Here is a 17,831-nt window from a genome sequence, read left to right on the forward strand (position 1 = left end):
CAGCTTTTGAAAAGTTTTTTAAACTAATTGACTTTCTTAAACAAAGACTGTTCAAGAGATTCAATTTTCCATATTTAAAACCTGTGCTTTTATTGTTCTTAATTTTATGTAACTTTTTATTGTTAAGAAAAATATAAGAGAAACAGGGGTAAACCATTGTCTGGTGTAAATCAACTTAGTTCTGTTGACTACAATGGAGATATATGCCAGCTAATAGGTGGAAAAATTATATCACAAAGCATAATTAGAGAAGTTTAGGAAATGCTGTATAAAGCTATAGATTGAAAGAAATAATCTTTTTCAAATCCCCCTTTTAAAAAATGTAGTTGCTATAGCAACTGGGTATTTCCTCCGTACTGTACATTTCTTTACAGTACATCCGGAGCTTCATGTGACAAAACAATAATTTTCCAGTCTACAATTTACTGTGAAAAAAGGTTTTTCCATCCCTTGGGAGAATATGATTACAGTGGTGCTCACTAGAGCTTCTAAAAATTTGGGGTCTGTCAGCATTTCTGTTAAAAGCTCTTATTTTCAGTGATGTATGACCTATCTGTAAAACTTCTTTGTAGGATGAAGCTTAGCACAGACGTCTCCTCCTGGAAAAAATCTTTTAAAACTTTTTTAATAAAACTAGAAAAAAATCTATTTCACAGCATAATTTATAGGAGAGTCCAGATATTAGTTGTATTTTTTACAAACTAGATATAGAGTTCAGTGTCCAGAAATGGAAAACAGAACGGGAAAATGATCTGACTGAGTTTTTTGAAAGAGAGGAGGCCTCTAAAATTTCAACTGAGCTCTTAACCTAAGTACAGTTAGAATTGCACATGACTTATATGGGTAAAATTTTTCAAAAACATCTAAGTGACTGAAGATCATAAATCTCATTTTCAAATGTGATTTAGATATTTAGGCCAGATATTTAGAAGTATTTAGGCATTGTTGTGCTCAGTGTTGAAATGTCTAAATGATTTAGGAGCCTAAAACTCATTTTCAGAAGTTATTTATGCACTTAGCCTAAATCTCATTGACTGTTAATGGGATTATGGTGCTGAGATGCCTAACTCTATTTTGAAGATTAGTTTTAGGCTCCTAAATTAGTTAGATGTTGCAAGGCTGAGCACAGAAATGCCCACATACCTTTAAAAATCTGGACCGTAGGGATAGATTTTCAAAGGTATTTAGTATTTAAATATGCAAATAGGTGCCTAATTGAATTTACAAAGGTGCCTAGATGAGTTAGGTGACACATTCACAATGCCTTGGTTGGAATTGAGGTGCTTAACTAGTTTAGGCATTGTTAACTGCCTTAGGACCAGATTTCTAAATGTATTGAAGCACCTTGTGGGATTTTCAAAAGCAGCGAAATGGATTAGGCACCTTACTCCCATTGAGTCAATTAAATTTAGCTTCACTATCTGTTTATGTGCTTTTGAAAATCCAACTAGGCACCTACTGGCAATTTAAGCTGCCTAAATATCTTTGAAAATCTGAACCTAAGTCACTTTTGCAAACCAGACTTAGGGTCCTAAGTCACTTATGTGCTTTCAAAAATGTACCCTTCGTTCTCTACTATCATTTTCTTGTATAAAGAGATAAAGTATGCTTGCATAACCAGAATTATTCTCCTGGTTACTATTTCAGTTTAAGAATACCCTCAATTGAATGATTAGAACTTTTAAAAGGAAATTTCAAGGCCTACAAATAGTTGGCAAGCATACCACTGATTATTCCTCATTAACGCCTTTCCTTAATCCACAGTTAAGTATTTCCCAGAATATGTGTCTTCTAAAGGAATATCTTTCCCCTATCTACCTCATACCATGCTATTTCTGACCCAGAAGGCTTAATATAAAATAAAGACAACACCCCACTACCATATATAAAATGAAATATTATGTAGATTGTAAGCTCTACAGGGCAGTGACCATCTTTTTTTTTCTGTGTTTGTACAGAGTCTAACACAATGGGGTTGTGGTCCATGCCTCTAGCTCCTACGTATTTCTTCAATACAAATAATTAATGATAATGTTGTGCTCATTTACCTCATGAATTATAGAAGGCTGCATGATAAAAATGATAAAAAGCCAGGAAATGGAAAAGTTGCAATAGAAATGTTAATTCTGCTGTGCATGGTGGGTTGTTCATCCAGCATTTGGGTTCCAATCAGATTTTTAAGTTCATACTTCAGTGAGATGAATGGGATGTAGGAGAGTTTAGTTCCTGCCTTTGCTGCTGTTGTTTGGAAGGGAGACCATTCATTAGTGGTTCACATTGTGATGGCTTTGTATTTAAAATGGAAAAGGACATGCTTTTAAAAAAGTGAAGTCTTAGTTTTTCTAATATTGTAGTATGCAGCCAAATCTATGGAAAGATTTCACCATCAGAGGATTCACCTTCCACCCCTCTCTCCCTTCAGTTTTCTGATGTTAAGGTTGGTTTTGAAAGATATTGTTTTGTGTTTCAGTGAGACATTTGCAAACGCTGACACAAGTTTTCCCAGCTGTAGCCCCTATTCCTGTCTGAGCTCCCGGTTAGTCCAGGAATGGAGAATATATAGTAATTGCTCAAAGGTGAAACTTTAACTGTAATTGCAATGATAGAGGACACTCCCAGGCATCACAATGATGGTTTTTTAATGAGACATGCAGCTCAGTTAGTACAGTTTCAAGCAAACTTGTGCTGCTTTGATATTCCCAGGAACATAAGAACAGCTATACTGGGTCAAACCAATGGTCCATCTAGCATAGTATCCTGCCCCCCCCCCACTGTGGTCAGTGGCAGATGTTCTGGGGGAATGAACAGAACAGGACAATTTTCAAGTGATCCATCCCTGGTCGTCCAGTCCCAGTTTCTGGTAGTTAGAGGTTTAGGGACCCCAAAAGCATGTGGTTGTGTCCCTGACCATTTTGGCTAATATCTCATTCTTTTTTTAATCCAGTTATAGTTTTGGCCTTCACAACATCCCTTGGCAACAAATTCCACCAATTGACTGTCTGCTGTGTAAAGAAGTAATTTCTTTTGTTTCTTTTAAACCTACTGCCTATTAATTTCATTAGCAACTCTTAGTTCTTATATTGTGTGAAGAGGTAAATAATACTTCCTTATTCACTTTCTCCTTACCATTCATGACTTTGTAGACCTCTATCATGTTCTCTACTTAGTCCTCTCTCTTCTAAGGTGAACAATCCCAGTATTTTTTATTTCTCTTTGTATGGAAGCTGTTCCATCCTCCTAATCATTTTTGTTACTCTTCTTTGAACTTTTCCTTTTTGAGATGGGGCAACAACAACTGCATGCAGTATTCAAGGTGTGGACACTCCGTAGATTTATACAGAGGCATTATGATATTTTCTGTTTAATATCTATCCTTTTCCTAATGGTCCCTAACATACTGTTAGCTTTTCTGACTGCCACTACACATTAAGTGATGTTTTCAGAGAACTATCCACAATAACTCCAAGATCTCTTTCTTGAGTGGTAACAGTTAATTTAGACCCCATCTTTTTATGTATAATTGGGATTATGTTTTCCAATGTGCATTACTTTGAATTCATGAACAATGAATTTCATCTGCCATTTTGTTGCCCATTCACTGAGTTTAATGAGATATCTTTGTAACTCTTCACAGTCAGTTTTGGATTTAAATGTCTTGAGTAATATTGTACCATTTGCAATTTTGCCAGCACACTGTTTACCGACTTTTTTCAGATAATTTATGAATATATTGAACAATACAGGTCCCAGTACAGATTTTTGGGGGACCCCACTATTTACCTCTCTGAATGAGTTATAAAACTGACAATTTATTCCTACCCTGTGTTTCCTATATTTTAATCAATTGTAGATCCATGAAAGGACCTTCCCTCTTAAACCATGACTGCTTACTTTGCTTAAGAGCCTTTGGTGAAGGACCTTGTCAAAGACTTTCTGAAAACCAAGTCTATATCCACTGGATCTCCCTTGTACACACACTTGTTGATACACTCAAAGAGTTTGAATAGATTAGTGATGCATGATTTCCCTTTACAAAAGCCATGTTGAATCTTCCTGAACATATTGTGTTTATCTAAATGTCTGATAATTGTCGTCTTTACTATAGTTTCAATTATTTTACTGGTACTGAAGTTAACCTTACTGGCCGGTAAGTGCCAGGATTGCTTCTGGAGCCTTTTTTAAAAATCAGCATTACATTAGCTATCCTCCAGTTATCTGGTTCAGAGGCTGATTTAAGCAATAGGTTTCATACCATTGTTAGTAGTTCTGCAGAATCATATCTGAATTCCTTCAGAATACTTGGTGAATACAATCTCACCCTGATGACTTATTATTATTTAATTTATCAATTTGGTCAAAACCTCCACCACTGACTAATAAGTCTGGGACAGTTCCTCAGCTTTGTCACCTAAAAAGAATGGCTGAGGTGCGGGGATCTCCCCTACAGTGAAGACCAATGAAAATAATTAATTTAGCTTCTCCATAATGGCCTTGTCTTCCTTGAGAGCTGCTTTAGCACCTTGATGGTCCAGTGACCCCACTGATTGTTTGGCAATATTTCTGCTTCTGATAGTCTCAACAACAAATTGCTGTTTGCTTTCCATGTCTTTAGCTAGTTGCTCTTCAAATTTTACTTTGGCCTTGTCTTGCCACAGTTTTTACTTCTTTCTATTTTCCTCAGTAGGATTTGACTTCCAATTTTTAAAGGATTTTTTTTTTTTTGCCTCTAACTGCCTCTTTTACTCCATTGTCTAGCCACATGGTATTATTACCATTATTTGGATGTATACATTTAGTTTGAGCCTCTATTATGTTTTTTTAATCAGTCTCCATGAATTTGCAGGCTGTTTGTGGCTGTTCCTTTTAATTACTATTTAACCAGCTCCTTCATTGTTGTGTCATTCACTTTTTTAAGTTAAATGTTGCTGTGGTGGTTTCTTTGGCATTTCCCCCCCCTACATGGATGTTAAATTTAATTACAGTATGGTCACTGTTTTTGAACAGTTCAGCCAAATTCAACTCTTGGACTGGATCCTGTGCTCCACTCTAGGACTAAATCAAGAATTGCCTCTCCCCTGGTGGGTTCCAGGACTAGCTGCTCCAAGAAGCAGTCATTCATGGTGTCTAGAAATTTTACCTCTGCATCCCACCCTGAGGTGAAATATACCCAGTCAAAATGAGGATAGTTGAAATTCCACATTTTTACTGTGTTTTCTGCTTTTGTAACCACTCTAATCTCTCTATGCATTTTTACACTCAGTGTTTTCATCCTGGTCAGGTGGTTGGTAGTATATTCCTTCTGCTATTCTCTTATTCTCAAGCATGGAATTTCTATCTACAGAAATTCAATGGTACAATTTGATTCATTTAATATTTTTTACTTAATTTGACTTTCTTTCACATATAGTGCCTTTCCTCCACAGATGCAATCTATTCTGTTATTGGTATATATTTTGTATCCTGGTATTACTGTGTACCATTGATTTTCATCATTTCACTGTGTTTCCATGATGCCTATTACATCAATATCCTCATTTAATGTCAGGCAATCTAGTTCACCTATCTTAGTATTTAGACTTCTAGCATTTGTATATAAGTACTTGTACCTTTTCCCAATATTCAGTTGCTTGCCTTCATGTGTTATCTTTACATGGGACTCTTTTAGGTTTGACTGTTCCTAGCTCCTATCTTAGGGCCAAGCTGTGGCATTTTGTCTCTGACTGAGCAAGGGCTGCTGTAGAGCTGGATTGCCTTGTGAAGAGATCAGAACGTATTGCAGGAGAAGCTTAATAAAAAGAGGGACTTCTCAGTCAGGGAGCTCTCTAGTTACTGCTAAAGGCATGACTCTTTTGTGTTTATGTCCTCACACAACAACAGGTATTTGGGGAAGGATAGCTCAGTGGTTTGAGAATTGGCCTGCTAAACCCAGGGTTGTGAGTTCAATCCTTGAGGGGGCCATTTAGGGATCTGGGGCAAAAATTAGGGATTGGTCCTGCTTTTATTTGGTGTGAGGGATAGCTCAGTGGTTTGAGTACTGGCCTGCTAAACCTAGGATTGTGAGTTCAATCCTTGAGGGGGCCATTTAGGGATCTGGGGCAAAAATTGGGGATTGGTCCTGCTTTGAGCAGGGTGTTGGACTAGATGACCTCTTGAGGTCCCTTCCAACCCTGATGCTCTATTTTACCTTTTGCTCACGAGTGCTGATGCCTTCTGATCTTGTTTGCATTTATAATTGGTATTGGGCTGACTGATATGAATGGCTCAGTTCATCTCACTTGCATTTTTGCTACTGCAGTATATCACAGAGAGTCTGCCTCAGAGAAGTGGGATGATTGTAGTGTTTTCCTTCAAAAATGATAGTGTGATCCAGTGGCTGGAGCACTCATCATGGAGTCAAGAGATCAGGACTTTATTCCTGGGTTTAGTAGTGACCATTAAGAAGTCACTTATCCTCTCTTCGGTTCATTTCCCTCTTCTGTAAAATGAGCATAATGATGTTTACCTTTCTTTGGAAAGTGCTTTAAATTCTGGCGATGAAAACTGCTACATAAGACCAAACAATAATTATCTGAGAATGCTACTCCTTTTTGCTACCTTACTTATAATGATTTGTATCACAATTCTGTTAGCTTACAAGTCATTTTAGTAATTTACAAACTTCCTCATGAAAAAGTGAGACCCGTTGTCTCATTCGGTGGTAATGTTGCCAAGTGGAAGTCTTCAGCAATTTCCTAATGTGCAAGACAGACAGTGTATTTGTTGGCCAGTGAGGTCATAGCTCCAGGATTGCCAGGATGGAAATTGATGTCCTCTTTATCCACAAAAGGGCATTAGGTCAAGCTTCTTTTCATTGCTCTATCACGGATCATCAATCCCAGAGTTGTGCAGAAATGGGAATCTATGTCCCGTGAAAAATTTTGCACATTTAAAAAAAATCTGTATCAGAATAAAATGTCAAATATGCAAAAATGCAGACAGGCATTCTCAAAAAAATCGTTTTGAAAGAACCAAAATGAAATGTTTCAAAAATGTAATGGTCTGAGCTCTTGGGACTCATTGGCTATGTGGTAGTCTTCATGGAAGCCTGGGGAGCAACACAGCTTGTACTGTTAATCTGTTGTGCATTGTCTCCTGGCTGTCTGAGAGTCAAGCAATATTTTTGTTTGGATATGAGACAGCTGACTTTAGTTCAGCTTGGCCCAGGAAATGACCATAGCTTGGGGACAGTTCTTCAGAGCACTTCCAAGTCACATATACACCCCTACCTTTCATGCTGTCACTTGTGAGACAAGTCTAGAACTTGGGAGTACTTCTTGGGAGTTATTCTTTTAGCCAGGAAGTCTGAGAGAAAACAGGTTTTTTTATGTGACCATATTTCAGTAATCCATATTGTCACTATCTTTCTATTATTTCTGTGTGCTCCTACTTAATGTTTCCAGAAATGGATGCAGAATTTGCCATAAAATGCAGCTGTCTGCGTGCTTCTTTGTACAGAGCCAACTCTCTGCAATTTTCACTGGCAGTGTTATTTTAATTACTCTCCTAACATTGTACAGTGTCACAGATGCTTACCAATGACAAATTTAGAAAATAATAAAATAAATTCATTTTCAGAACATGGCAGTAGTGACAATGTTCTAAATTACATCTAATGCCTATTCAGTGGTTTATGTGAAATAAGTCTGTGGTCTCAGTCCAGTTCCCTGTTGGACTGGTCACATGACAAAACCCAACCTCATCTTTGGCACTAATCCTTACGGCCAGTGTCAATAGAGACCCCAGTGACTAAATTTGTTTGGAGTTGAAGACTGAACTAGCCTCATACATAGTGGTCTTTCTAACAGAGGACTGAAGGATGTTGATAGAGCAGTGCAAGGATATTTGGCTTATGCTTTTCTTTGCTATATTGGATCTATGGATAAAGAGAACCTCAGTTTCTGACATTGTCAGCCTGACATGTTCCTCAAGTTATAGATATCTTAAACACTGAAAACAAGGTAAGTTCATACAACAAAAAGAAATTATAATAACATTGATCACACTTCACCTAAAGCGGGGAGTAGGGAGAATATTGTCCAGACTTGCAAGAGGAAGGCAGTTATGCTTTATGGTGGCGGGGGGCAGGGAACAAGGTCAGAAACTGCTGCAAAAGGTGGGTGGTGGTCAGCTTTGCAGCGCTGACTCACCCCCTGGGAATATGAGGATGGAAGGCTATAATGGGGCAAGCCCTGGTATTGGAAACCCATTTCTCCATACAGCAGGCAAGGTAGCGCCCACCCTCCATGTGGGGTTTGAACCTGCTGTGAGCATTGCGCTAGTTGCTCCTTTTTAGGGGGGTTGGGAAGGAATTTTCCTGTCACCATCATATTAGCTTCGGTGGAGTGGGGTTTTTTCGCCTTCCCCACAGTGAGTGTCAGGAAAAACCTGTTATGGTGAGCACAAAAGATGGTAAGCTATATGTCACAACTTATTTTGTAAGTGTGCGGCAGATGTCCAGTGCAGGTACTCCATAGGGAAGGCATCCATTGACCAGATAAATGGCCTGGTAAAGGACTTAAAAAGGAGGTGCTGGTTAAAGGAATGGAATGATGGGTGGGTTGGGGCTCCTATGGTTGGACTGGACAGGGGGAGCCAACCCCCCTTTCTTATAACCCACCTTAACTCTCCAACGAGGGATGGGTGAATGGTAAGTTCCCGGCAATGGATTTTCTGGAGAGACCTGGATGGGAAAAGAGGGGGAGCTGGGGGAAGCCCTCTGGGTAATTACGGAATAAACAGGGGGTTACCTGCACTGTACACTTTTATCTGCTGGGTAGTGCCAGACATCTAATAATAAAGTTGCGGTCTGATTAAATCCATATCAAGTGTCTCCTGTCCTTTCGGTATAGCTGGACAAAAAACATTGCATTTTAAACGATTTTCACAGGATAAGTAAGCTGCATGATTCGCAGTGACTTTAATGAACATTAAGCCATTAAAACTCCACACATAACTACAAATCTAGGCATATGGTTGTGTCTTGGAATAATAAACCCCAGAGAAATGCAAAATAAAATTCTATACTGTGTTGTGCCTAACTATTACAATTTAACATGTGCCTGATTCAAACTCCACTGAAGTCAATTAGAGTTTAATCCTAGAGAAAGTGTTAAAAGGCAGGTTCTTATCCTGCACTCTGGATTTGGTAGTTTTTGACATCTTAAGTAAAATCCCAATAGAAACTGAAAGAGTGATCAGAGAAAATGCCTGAATCTGTATGGATATATTTTTTGCTAGACCACACACTTAATGCATATCAATTAATTCTATAGTATAATTACAGAAATGATTTGATGAATATTTTATCATGTTTCCCAAAAAAGTGAAGAATTTAGAAAGTGAAAAAGACCACGAGTTAAACACTCTTAAAAGATACTAAATGTGATATATAATACTGCCTTCTCACTCTTTTTTAGTCTTTCTTTCTTACTATTTATGATACGGTGGAACTTGATTTAGTACAGTCTTACTATTTAGCAAAAAATGCCTTTAGCTACATGAGAATACCTAACAAAATACAAGATTCATTTCTGATTATAAGATCATACTAGAGCAGGGGTGGGCAAACTACGGCCCGCAGGCTGCTTGTGGCCCACGGGGGCTTGCCGCACTCCACCCGGCGCTCCGGCCGGGGCAGAGGGACTGCGGGTTTGCTGCTCTTCGCACAGGGTTCCGATGGAGTGGGACAGGGGGCTTGCCACGCTCCACCAGGCGCTCCTCAGTGATGAGCAGTCATTTTCAGCACCATCTTCAGGGAAGATTCTGCACGCAAAACGCCACATTCCTCAGGTATGACCTCACCACCCCTATGCAGCAGCATGCCAAGTCCCCTTCCTGTTTCCTATGGCCCCACCCTCGAGAGCCTTTATTGGAAGGAAACCACCCAGGGCTGTAGCTGCTCCCGTCTGGGTTCCTCAGCACTTGGCACAGCTGTCTTGGTATCACACTGCCAGCAGAGCCTGTAGGAGTCCCTGGTACCACCCCGTGAAGCCCCCATGTGCCATCCCTCATGAGTCCTTTCGCCACACAGCAGTAAAATCCCTTATTATATACAAACTTTTAATGAACACAACCGTGCAAACAGAACTCCAAGTACAACAGTAAGAACTTTTTTGAGGGGAGGCTGGGGCATAAAGTTACAGGTGAGTTTATTCTTATGCCTATTCTTGTCCACATGGATTCTGGGATAGAACGCCATGGATCAAAATTATCAGGGGCACTGATGCCCGACAAATCCAGGCTAGAGAAAGGGGGCCCAGTTTTTTCACAGTGCATGCCATCTTGTAAAACAGCAGTTTGAAATAAGGGCAGCAGTTAGGATTTTCTTTTCCCTTTCAAAAATGAGCGCTGCAAAAAAAAAAAAAAGAAAAGTGGACAATGAGTGTCAAGTTTTCAACAAAGAATGGAATACAAAATATTTTTTCACAAATGTGAACTCGAAGGCTGTATGCCTGATTTGTCAGGAGAGCATCGCGGTGTTCAAGGAGTACAACTTGAATTGCCATTTTTCAGTGAAAGATCCTAATTATGGCAGCAGTTTAACAACTGAGGAAAGGGAAAGAAAAGCTGAGCAACTCGGCACAAACTTAAAAACTCAGCAAAATATTTATGTGCGACAGTCTGCAATTCAGGAAGCCACTACAAAGGCAAGTTATGTTCTGGCGTTTAAAATCACTAAACAAAATAAGCCTTTTGCTGAAGGGGAGTTTTTGAAAGAATGCATGGTTGATGTTTCTGGCATGCTGTGCCCGGAATACCAAAACAAATTTGAGAACATTAGTTTGTCGCGAAGAACTGTTACTTGCTGTGTAGAAGTGATTGATGAACATTTGGCTTCTGAGTTGAACAAGAAAGCACAGAGCTTTACACTGTGTTCATTAGCTCTCAATGACAGCACTGACATTAAGGACACAGCACAGTTACTGATTTTTGTCAGAGGAATTGATGACAAATTTGAAACCACAGAGGAATTTTTATCAATGGAATCAATGAAAGGCACAACTAAGGGATCGGATTTATACGAGAGGGTGTCTGGGTGCCTTGTACATCTGAAGCTCCCCTGGAGTAAACTGGCCAACGTAACCACAGATGGATCACCAAATTTAACAGGGAAAAACGTAGGACTTTAAAAAGTATTCAGGACAAAGTAAAAGAAGACGACACTGATAAAGAGGTGATATTTTTGCATTGGATTATACATCAGGAGGCCCTCTGCAAAAATGTCCTGGACATTGATCATGTTGTTCGCACAGTAGTGAAAATAGTGAACTACATAAGAGCGAGGGGACTTAATCATCGGCAATTCATTTCCCTTCTTGAAGACACTGACGCCAAACACCAGGACTTACTTTATCATACAAATGTCCACTGGCTCAGCCTAGGAAAGGTATTGCAGCGAGTGTGGGAGCTCAGAGATGAAATTCACACTTTTCTGGAGATGCAGAGGAAAGAAAATAATTTTCCTGAATTAAAGAATTCCAACTGGGTGTGCAACCTCGCTTTTGGTGTGGATATCTTGGCACATTTAAATGAACTTAATGTAAACCTGCAAGGAAAGAATGTGTTTGTACACAAATTGTATTCTAGTGTGACAGCTTTCAAAGCCAAGTTAGTCTTGTTTTCAAAACAAATTAAGGACAAAGTGTTCACTCACTTTCCAACACTGAAATACTTGGAAGTGTCACCAGAGCAGAGAGAAAAGTACAGCAAACTTTTGAATGACTTGCACGGAGAATTTTCTTGTCAATTCTCTGACTTTGAGAAGATAGAGAAGACACTGGAGCTGGTGTCATGCCCACTGTCATTTGACTACAAGACAGCTCCACAAGAATTACAACTGGAGCTCATTGATCTCCAGTGTGATTCCACCTTGAAGGAAAAGTACAGTTCAGAAAAACTGGATCAGTTTTATGCCTCTTTGAGTGAAACAAAGTTCCCAAATATACGCAAGGTGGCACAGAAAATCCTTGTTTTGTTTGGCTTCACCTATGTGTGCGAACAAACATTTTCCCTGCTGAATTACAACAAATCTCGCTACAGATCCCAGTTAACTGATCAGCATGTCAGCTCAGAATTGTGGAATTCCACAACAAAAATGACACCGGACTTTGATGTCATTGTAAAAAAGGGTGACCAGCTGCACTGTTCACATTAATCAAAGAGGGTGTGGAAAGGGGTTAAGTTTGGTTTAATTATTGTAATACGTTGTTATGATGGTATATTTATAAGAAGAAGTAAGGTTTTATGTTTATTTCCACTAAAATGTATCTTTATTAAATAGAGTTTATTTGAATATCTCTGAATTTTTAATTTCATGAGCGTTCATGGCCCGCCCTGAGGCAGTCAGGGGGCAGGAAGTGGTAGGGGGCAGGGGCCAGGCTGTTTGGGGAGGCACAGCCTTCTCTACCCGACCATGCATATAGTTTCGCAATGCCGATATGTCCCTCAGGCCAAAAAGTTTGCCCACCCCTGTACTAGCGGCAGTGTGAAGATGCCAAAGAGCACGTTGTACTGTATAGCCAAAGGAAAATAATTGAAAAAAATAGTGAAATAATAGTTACTCCACCTCATACACCGTGTATAGAGCTGAAAGGTGATAACATTGGTATACCACTACCCATGGGGCTACACTCTCACCTGTTGACAGGGACCCCTACTCTTCCAAAAGCAGAGGGCAGGTTCCCACTACTTGCCCTGGCCTGGGAGATCAATGCTTCCCCATAAGTCCTCCTTTTCATCCCCATTAATCTAGCACAGAGCTGGGATGGTCAGCAAAATTTTAATTAAACTCAGCCTTTGCAGAATAGGTGACAGTGCTTAATATACTATGTATTTTCAGGCATATTTTCTTTTCTTCCAGTTATTTGGTAAATACTGAATGTCCTTGAAGAAAAATCTGCTGTTTATATTGTAGAAATGTAGTGAAAAGCAGGGAATTTTTTAAAAGATATTCAGCATTGAGTGCATAGCTGGGATAGAGAACTGCTAATTGTATAATGTAGTACAGTAAACCCAGATTAATTCTCTTAATAAATGCCTTAAAATAGGATTTAAAAAGTGGATCAAACAGGAGGGGGAGCTCATGAGTTTTGGTGATTGTTATTAGGAGTTATTTCACGTGCAGACATCCAGTATATTTGCAGACTTGATACTCTGCAGGCATAAATGCAGGTGCAAAGATGCATGTGTATATATTCAGGAAGACCTCAACACTTGGTTTAGGACCATATAAATCCAGTTAAATCTCAGGTTATTACAGAACTTTAATAATTCAAACTAATAATTGGGATATCATTTGCACAGTAATGAGTTTTACAAAGAATGTCTAGAACAAAAATGCAGTGATAGAGATATTTAGCTGCCAGTAAACATTTTCCCATCCAAAAGAGAGTCAGCTAATAACAACTGGGTGTTCCCACATGCAAATCTACTTCAAATTTTCAAATTTCAAAAGAACAGTCTTGGAAATGACAATTTACAGTCTTTTAGGCAGCATGGTTATCAGATTTAACTAAAAGTAATTTAGTAATTAATTTTTAAATTACTTGGTAGCTTTAAGTATAATTACCAAGTAATTTATATCAACATGTAATTATTGCATATTTTATTCACCAGAGTAATCGCTACTAAAATTTAACTAGCAATCTACCAATAGATTATGTTAAAAACAAAATGGCCCCAACATGATGTATGTGGTATTTTTTTGTTTTGCATGTGACTATTCATATGTTAATACATTGTAAATTTGGAAAGCAAGTCAACATATGTATAACTATTTATTATAGTTAGAGTAGCAAGTAGTCAGGCACATTGTTTGGTACATAATAGTCCACCTGTAGCTTTCTGACCAAGATCAAACCTTTTAAAAATTCAAATAGACCGCTCAGATCCTTGAATGCAGTGGGACTACTCATATGAGTAAGAAGAGCAGTATTTGGCAATTCTGATCTTGGAAACACTAATGCACATACTTAATTTGTCTCTTTCACCAACAGAAGTTGGCCCACTAAAAGATATTACCTCACCTACCTTGTCTCTCTGATACACTTAACTTTAGGCCAGTGGTTCCCAAACTTGTTCCGCCGTTTGTGCAGGGAAAGCTCCTGCCGGGCTGGGCCAGTTTGTTTACCTGCCGCATCCACAGGTTCGGCCGATCGCGGCTCCCACTGGCCGCGGTTCGCTGCTCCAGGCCAATGGGAGCTGCTGGAAGTGGCGCGGGCCGAGGGCCTTTCCCTGCACAAGCGGCAGAACAAGTTTGGGAACCACTGCTTTAGGCAAGTGACTAGACCCACTGAAGTGTGTGTTTGCAGCATCATGTTTTTGATGACCCAAGGAACATCCGTGTGCTGTAGGAAGTAAAGTTGTCAAAGTGGTGAATAGATATGTCTTGATGATGATTTTTAACAATGGCCCTCAGCCCTGTAACATTACAGTTAGTCAGCTAATTTATTGTAGATATCATGATAGAACTGGGTTTTCAAGAGGTTATTGGCTGTGAAGAGGTTGATGGCCTTTGGGATCTGCTCAAGAGGGAAACTTTGCGTAAGCAGCCATGTGGAAAAAAGCAAAAGCATTGGCTGTGAGAGAAGTGAAAAACTGCATGTCAAGATTTTCATCATTGATTGAGTGGAGGAAACAAGAGCATGCAATAACAAGAATGAAGGGTGGGTAAATATGGAGAATCAGATTCAAAGGTGAGAAGCTGGAACTTAATTTGGTGGAGGACGAACCTGGTGAAAACAGGAAGGATGGTCTTGTTGTTAAGATGCTGAACTGGTCACCTGAAACTGTATGTGCCTAAAGCTGCATACTCCTCCAATAAGGCTGTATAAATAATCTGAGTTTATTGTTGTGATTTATGTACAACATGCAACTTTTCTCATATCCTTATATGTATCATATAGCACTTTGTACTACTGCACACAGTATACGCGGTGTGCTCGAGTCGTAACTTACACTGGAGTTTGCTTGGGTAAAAATTGAAGAAGAGACCTTGGGATTGGTCCCCTAGGGTTTAGACATGGAAAAGATTGCTTTACAAGATGCAGGCGATCGTTATCACTAATCTTCTTTCACATTAGCTTTATTTTATATTAGGGCTGTCAAACGATTAAAAAAATTAATCGTGATTAATTGCAATTAATCGACAGCCCTATTTTATATCTGACTTTTTTGATGACAGAGTTGAAATGTCAATAATATCACTAATCTATCCGTATCTTCATTTCCATTGAGTTTTAAAATATAATGTTGTCTCCCATCACTGCCTGATGAAAACACAAAATTAAATGAGGTCAATTGAAGGTCATTTTGATGAATTGGAAAATATGTTTCTACTATACATATAGTTCATTGATGGTCCCTAGAATCTAATATACACAAAATATAGACACGTTTTTGGAAGAAAGCAATTTCTAGATAACATATATATATTATATTGTAACCATTTGTTCAATTTTTTACCTAACAAATGTGTGTGATTAATGATTTCTGTTTTTGTAAGGGTCATGGGTTTGGTTATATAATCTCATTTATTTTTACCATGCACTGACCTCTTGTTAACAGATATTTATGCATTTTTACCAACTTCAACATGTTCTTATTTTCTTAATATTGAAAATCATTAATAAACACACTGTTTGTTTGCTTGCTTGTTTTTGTTTTTGGTTGTTTGACCTAACATTTCCCTAATTAAAAAAAAAAAGTTGGATTTTGAATGTAAAATTTACTGGGCAAAATCCTGCCTCCACTGATGTAAACAAGAGTTTTGCCACTGATTTCAGTAGGGTTGACTGGAGGACAATGATTCTGTTTTGGAGCAATTTTTGAGGTTTTGAAATTTGGTTTAATTACACACAGGAACAAAGCCAGAACATGCACATATGTGTCTGTGTGTCACTTTCTAGCTCAGTGGTGAGGGTGCTAACTTACAAGGTGGGAAACCTGGCTTCAAATTCGTGCTATGCTAGAATCAGACTTGGGTTTTCATCCCAGGTGACTCTGAATCATATAGAACACAGACCTGAATCTGCATCACACATCACTAGGCCAAAGAGTTCAAAAGAGCCTCCCTCAAACTCCCGATGAAAATTTGTAGAAACTGACACGTCTCTGTGAAGCATATAGGCATTGATGAACTTTCATTTGATTGAATATGTTCTAGTCTTAATCTCTAGCCGAGCTGTTTGGATAGCTCTTCGTTGCCATCTTACTCTCAGCCTGCACATATTTATCAGTTATATGCATCTGTCTAGCAGGTATTTGACTACAAGCAGAAGAAAGCTAATGGCCAAGCTGACAACTAATTAAAGGATATGTGTAGGAATAGAGAATTTCATTAGCTGACCTGCAAGCAAAAGTGAATTAGATTATATAACAATGCTGCTCAGGTTGAAAAATAGAGACATATGTAATTATGTGTCCATATTTTTTCTTGAAGCGGCAGCAGGTGGGAAAAAATCATATAGGTAGATCTCTCAAATTGCCAAAGTCCAAATATGTCATGGAATATGTGACAAAGATCCAAAACAAGGATCAAAAATACATTATTAATGTAGGCAGGTGATTTATAGCAGGGGACTTATTTCTTAAATGTAAATCATTTTATAACCTTAATTTCATGGGTTTTTTTACAATAGACATGAATGGACAAAAAATGTGTATGAATTATAGGTAACATAAGTAAAAATCACACCGATAGTCTAAATAATTGTTAGCAAGTCTTTAGGCAGCCTAAGGTAACTCACATTGCAAGTTACAATGCAGCAGCACACTGATACTGACCACCAGAAAGCTTCAAAGGTGAGTTTAAGGCCCATTGGACATAATCAGTTTTTCTAACATGCCAGAATTACACAAACATATAGGCCTAATGACTGTTTAGTGCCACTATAAAAATCATTGTTTCATAATAACACATTCCACATTTCCTTTCTGTGATAAAAATGGAATGAGTATAACTGCATAGTGGTTGTACATTGGATTTGCAAAAAAGCCACTGAGGGGTAGAAATTCCAATTGTCTTGCGGAAATATTTCTTTGAATATTACCGACATGGTAATCTGTACCTGTTTTAGTATTCTTGTTTTCTGAATATAACATATTTTACAGCAGGGGTGGGCAAACTTTTTGGGACGAGGGCTACATCTGGGTGGGGAAATTGTATACAGGGCCGGGGCAGGGGGTTGGGGGTGCGGGAGGGAGTTCAGGGTGTGGGAGGGGGTGTGGTGTGCAGGGCAAGGGACTGGGGTAGAGGAGGGATGCGGGATGTATGAGGGGGCTCAGGGAAGGGGGTTGGGATGCAGGAGGGGTGCGGGGCTCAGGGCAGGGAGTTGAGGTGCATGGGGGTGCAGGGTGTAGCAGGGGGGCTCAGGGCAGGGAGTTGGGGTGCAGGAGGGGTATGAGTGCATGCAGGGAGTTGGGGGGTGGGGTGCAGGAGGGGTTTGGGCTCCGGCCCAGCGTTGCTTACCTAAAGGGGCTCCGGGGTGGCTGCGGTGCGCACCAGGGCCAGGGCAGGCTACCTGCATGCCTCCCTGGCCCCACGCCATGCCGCTCAGGGAAGCGGCCAGAACCACGTTCCTGCATGGCTCCTGGGGGGCGGGGGTGGGCAGCTCCCATTGGCTGTGGTTCCCCATTCCCTGTTAATCGGTCTCATATAATTGTGGGCCATTCAGAAGCTATTGAAGGATTGGAGAAAACACATAATGGGCCTGTGACAGGGTATATAAACTCTAAACTAGCATGGAAGGGGTTAAGGAGCTGCTTTGGGCTGGAGTGACCCTGCCCATCCGCAC

General features: G+C 39.5%; 1 protein-coding gene across 1 annotated transcript; it reads left to right on the plus strand.

Moving 5' to 3' along the window:
- Positions 1-9,714: 9,714 nt before the first annotated feature.
- Positions 9,715-12,193, plus strand: LOC144261905 (general transcription factor II-I repeat domain-containing protein 2A-like). The gene is made up of 3 exons (XM_077811473.1): positions 9,715-9,828; positions 10,503-11,156; positions 11,243-12,193. Exons 1-3 carry the CDS (start codon positions 9,715-9,717, stop codon positions 12,191-12,193), a joined length of 1,719 nt encoding a protein of 572 aa, XP_077667599.1.
- The last annotated feature ends 5,638 nt before the right edge of the window (positions 12,194-17,831 follow it).

The sequence above is a fragment of the Eretmochelys imbricata genome, chromosome 3 (genome assembly GCF_965152235.1).
Source record: "Eretmochelys imbricata isolate rEreImb1 chromosome 3, rEreImb1.hap1, whole genome shotgun sequence".
Classification (NCBI taxonomy): Eukaryota; Metazoa; Chordata; order Testudines; family Cheloniidae; genus Eretmochelys; species Eretmochelys imbricata.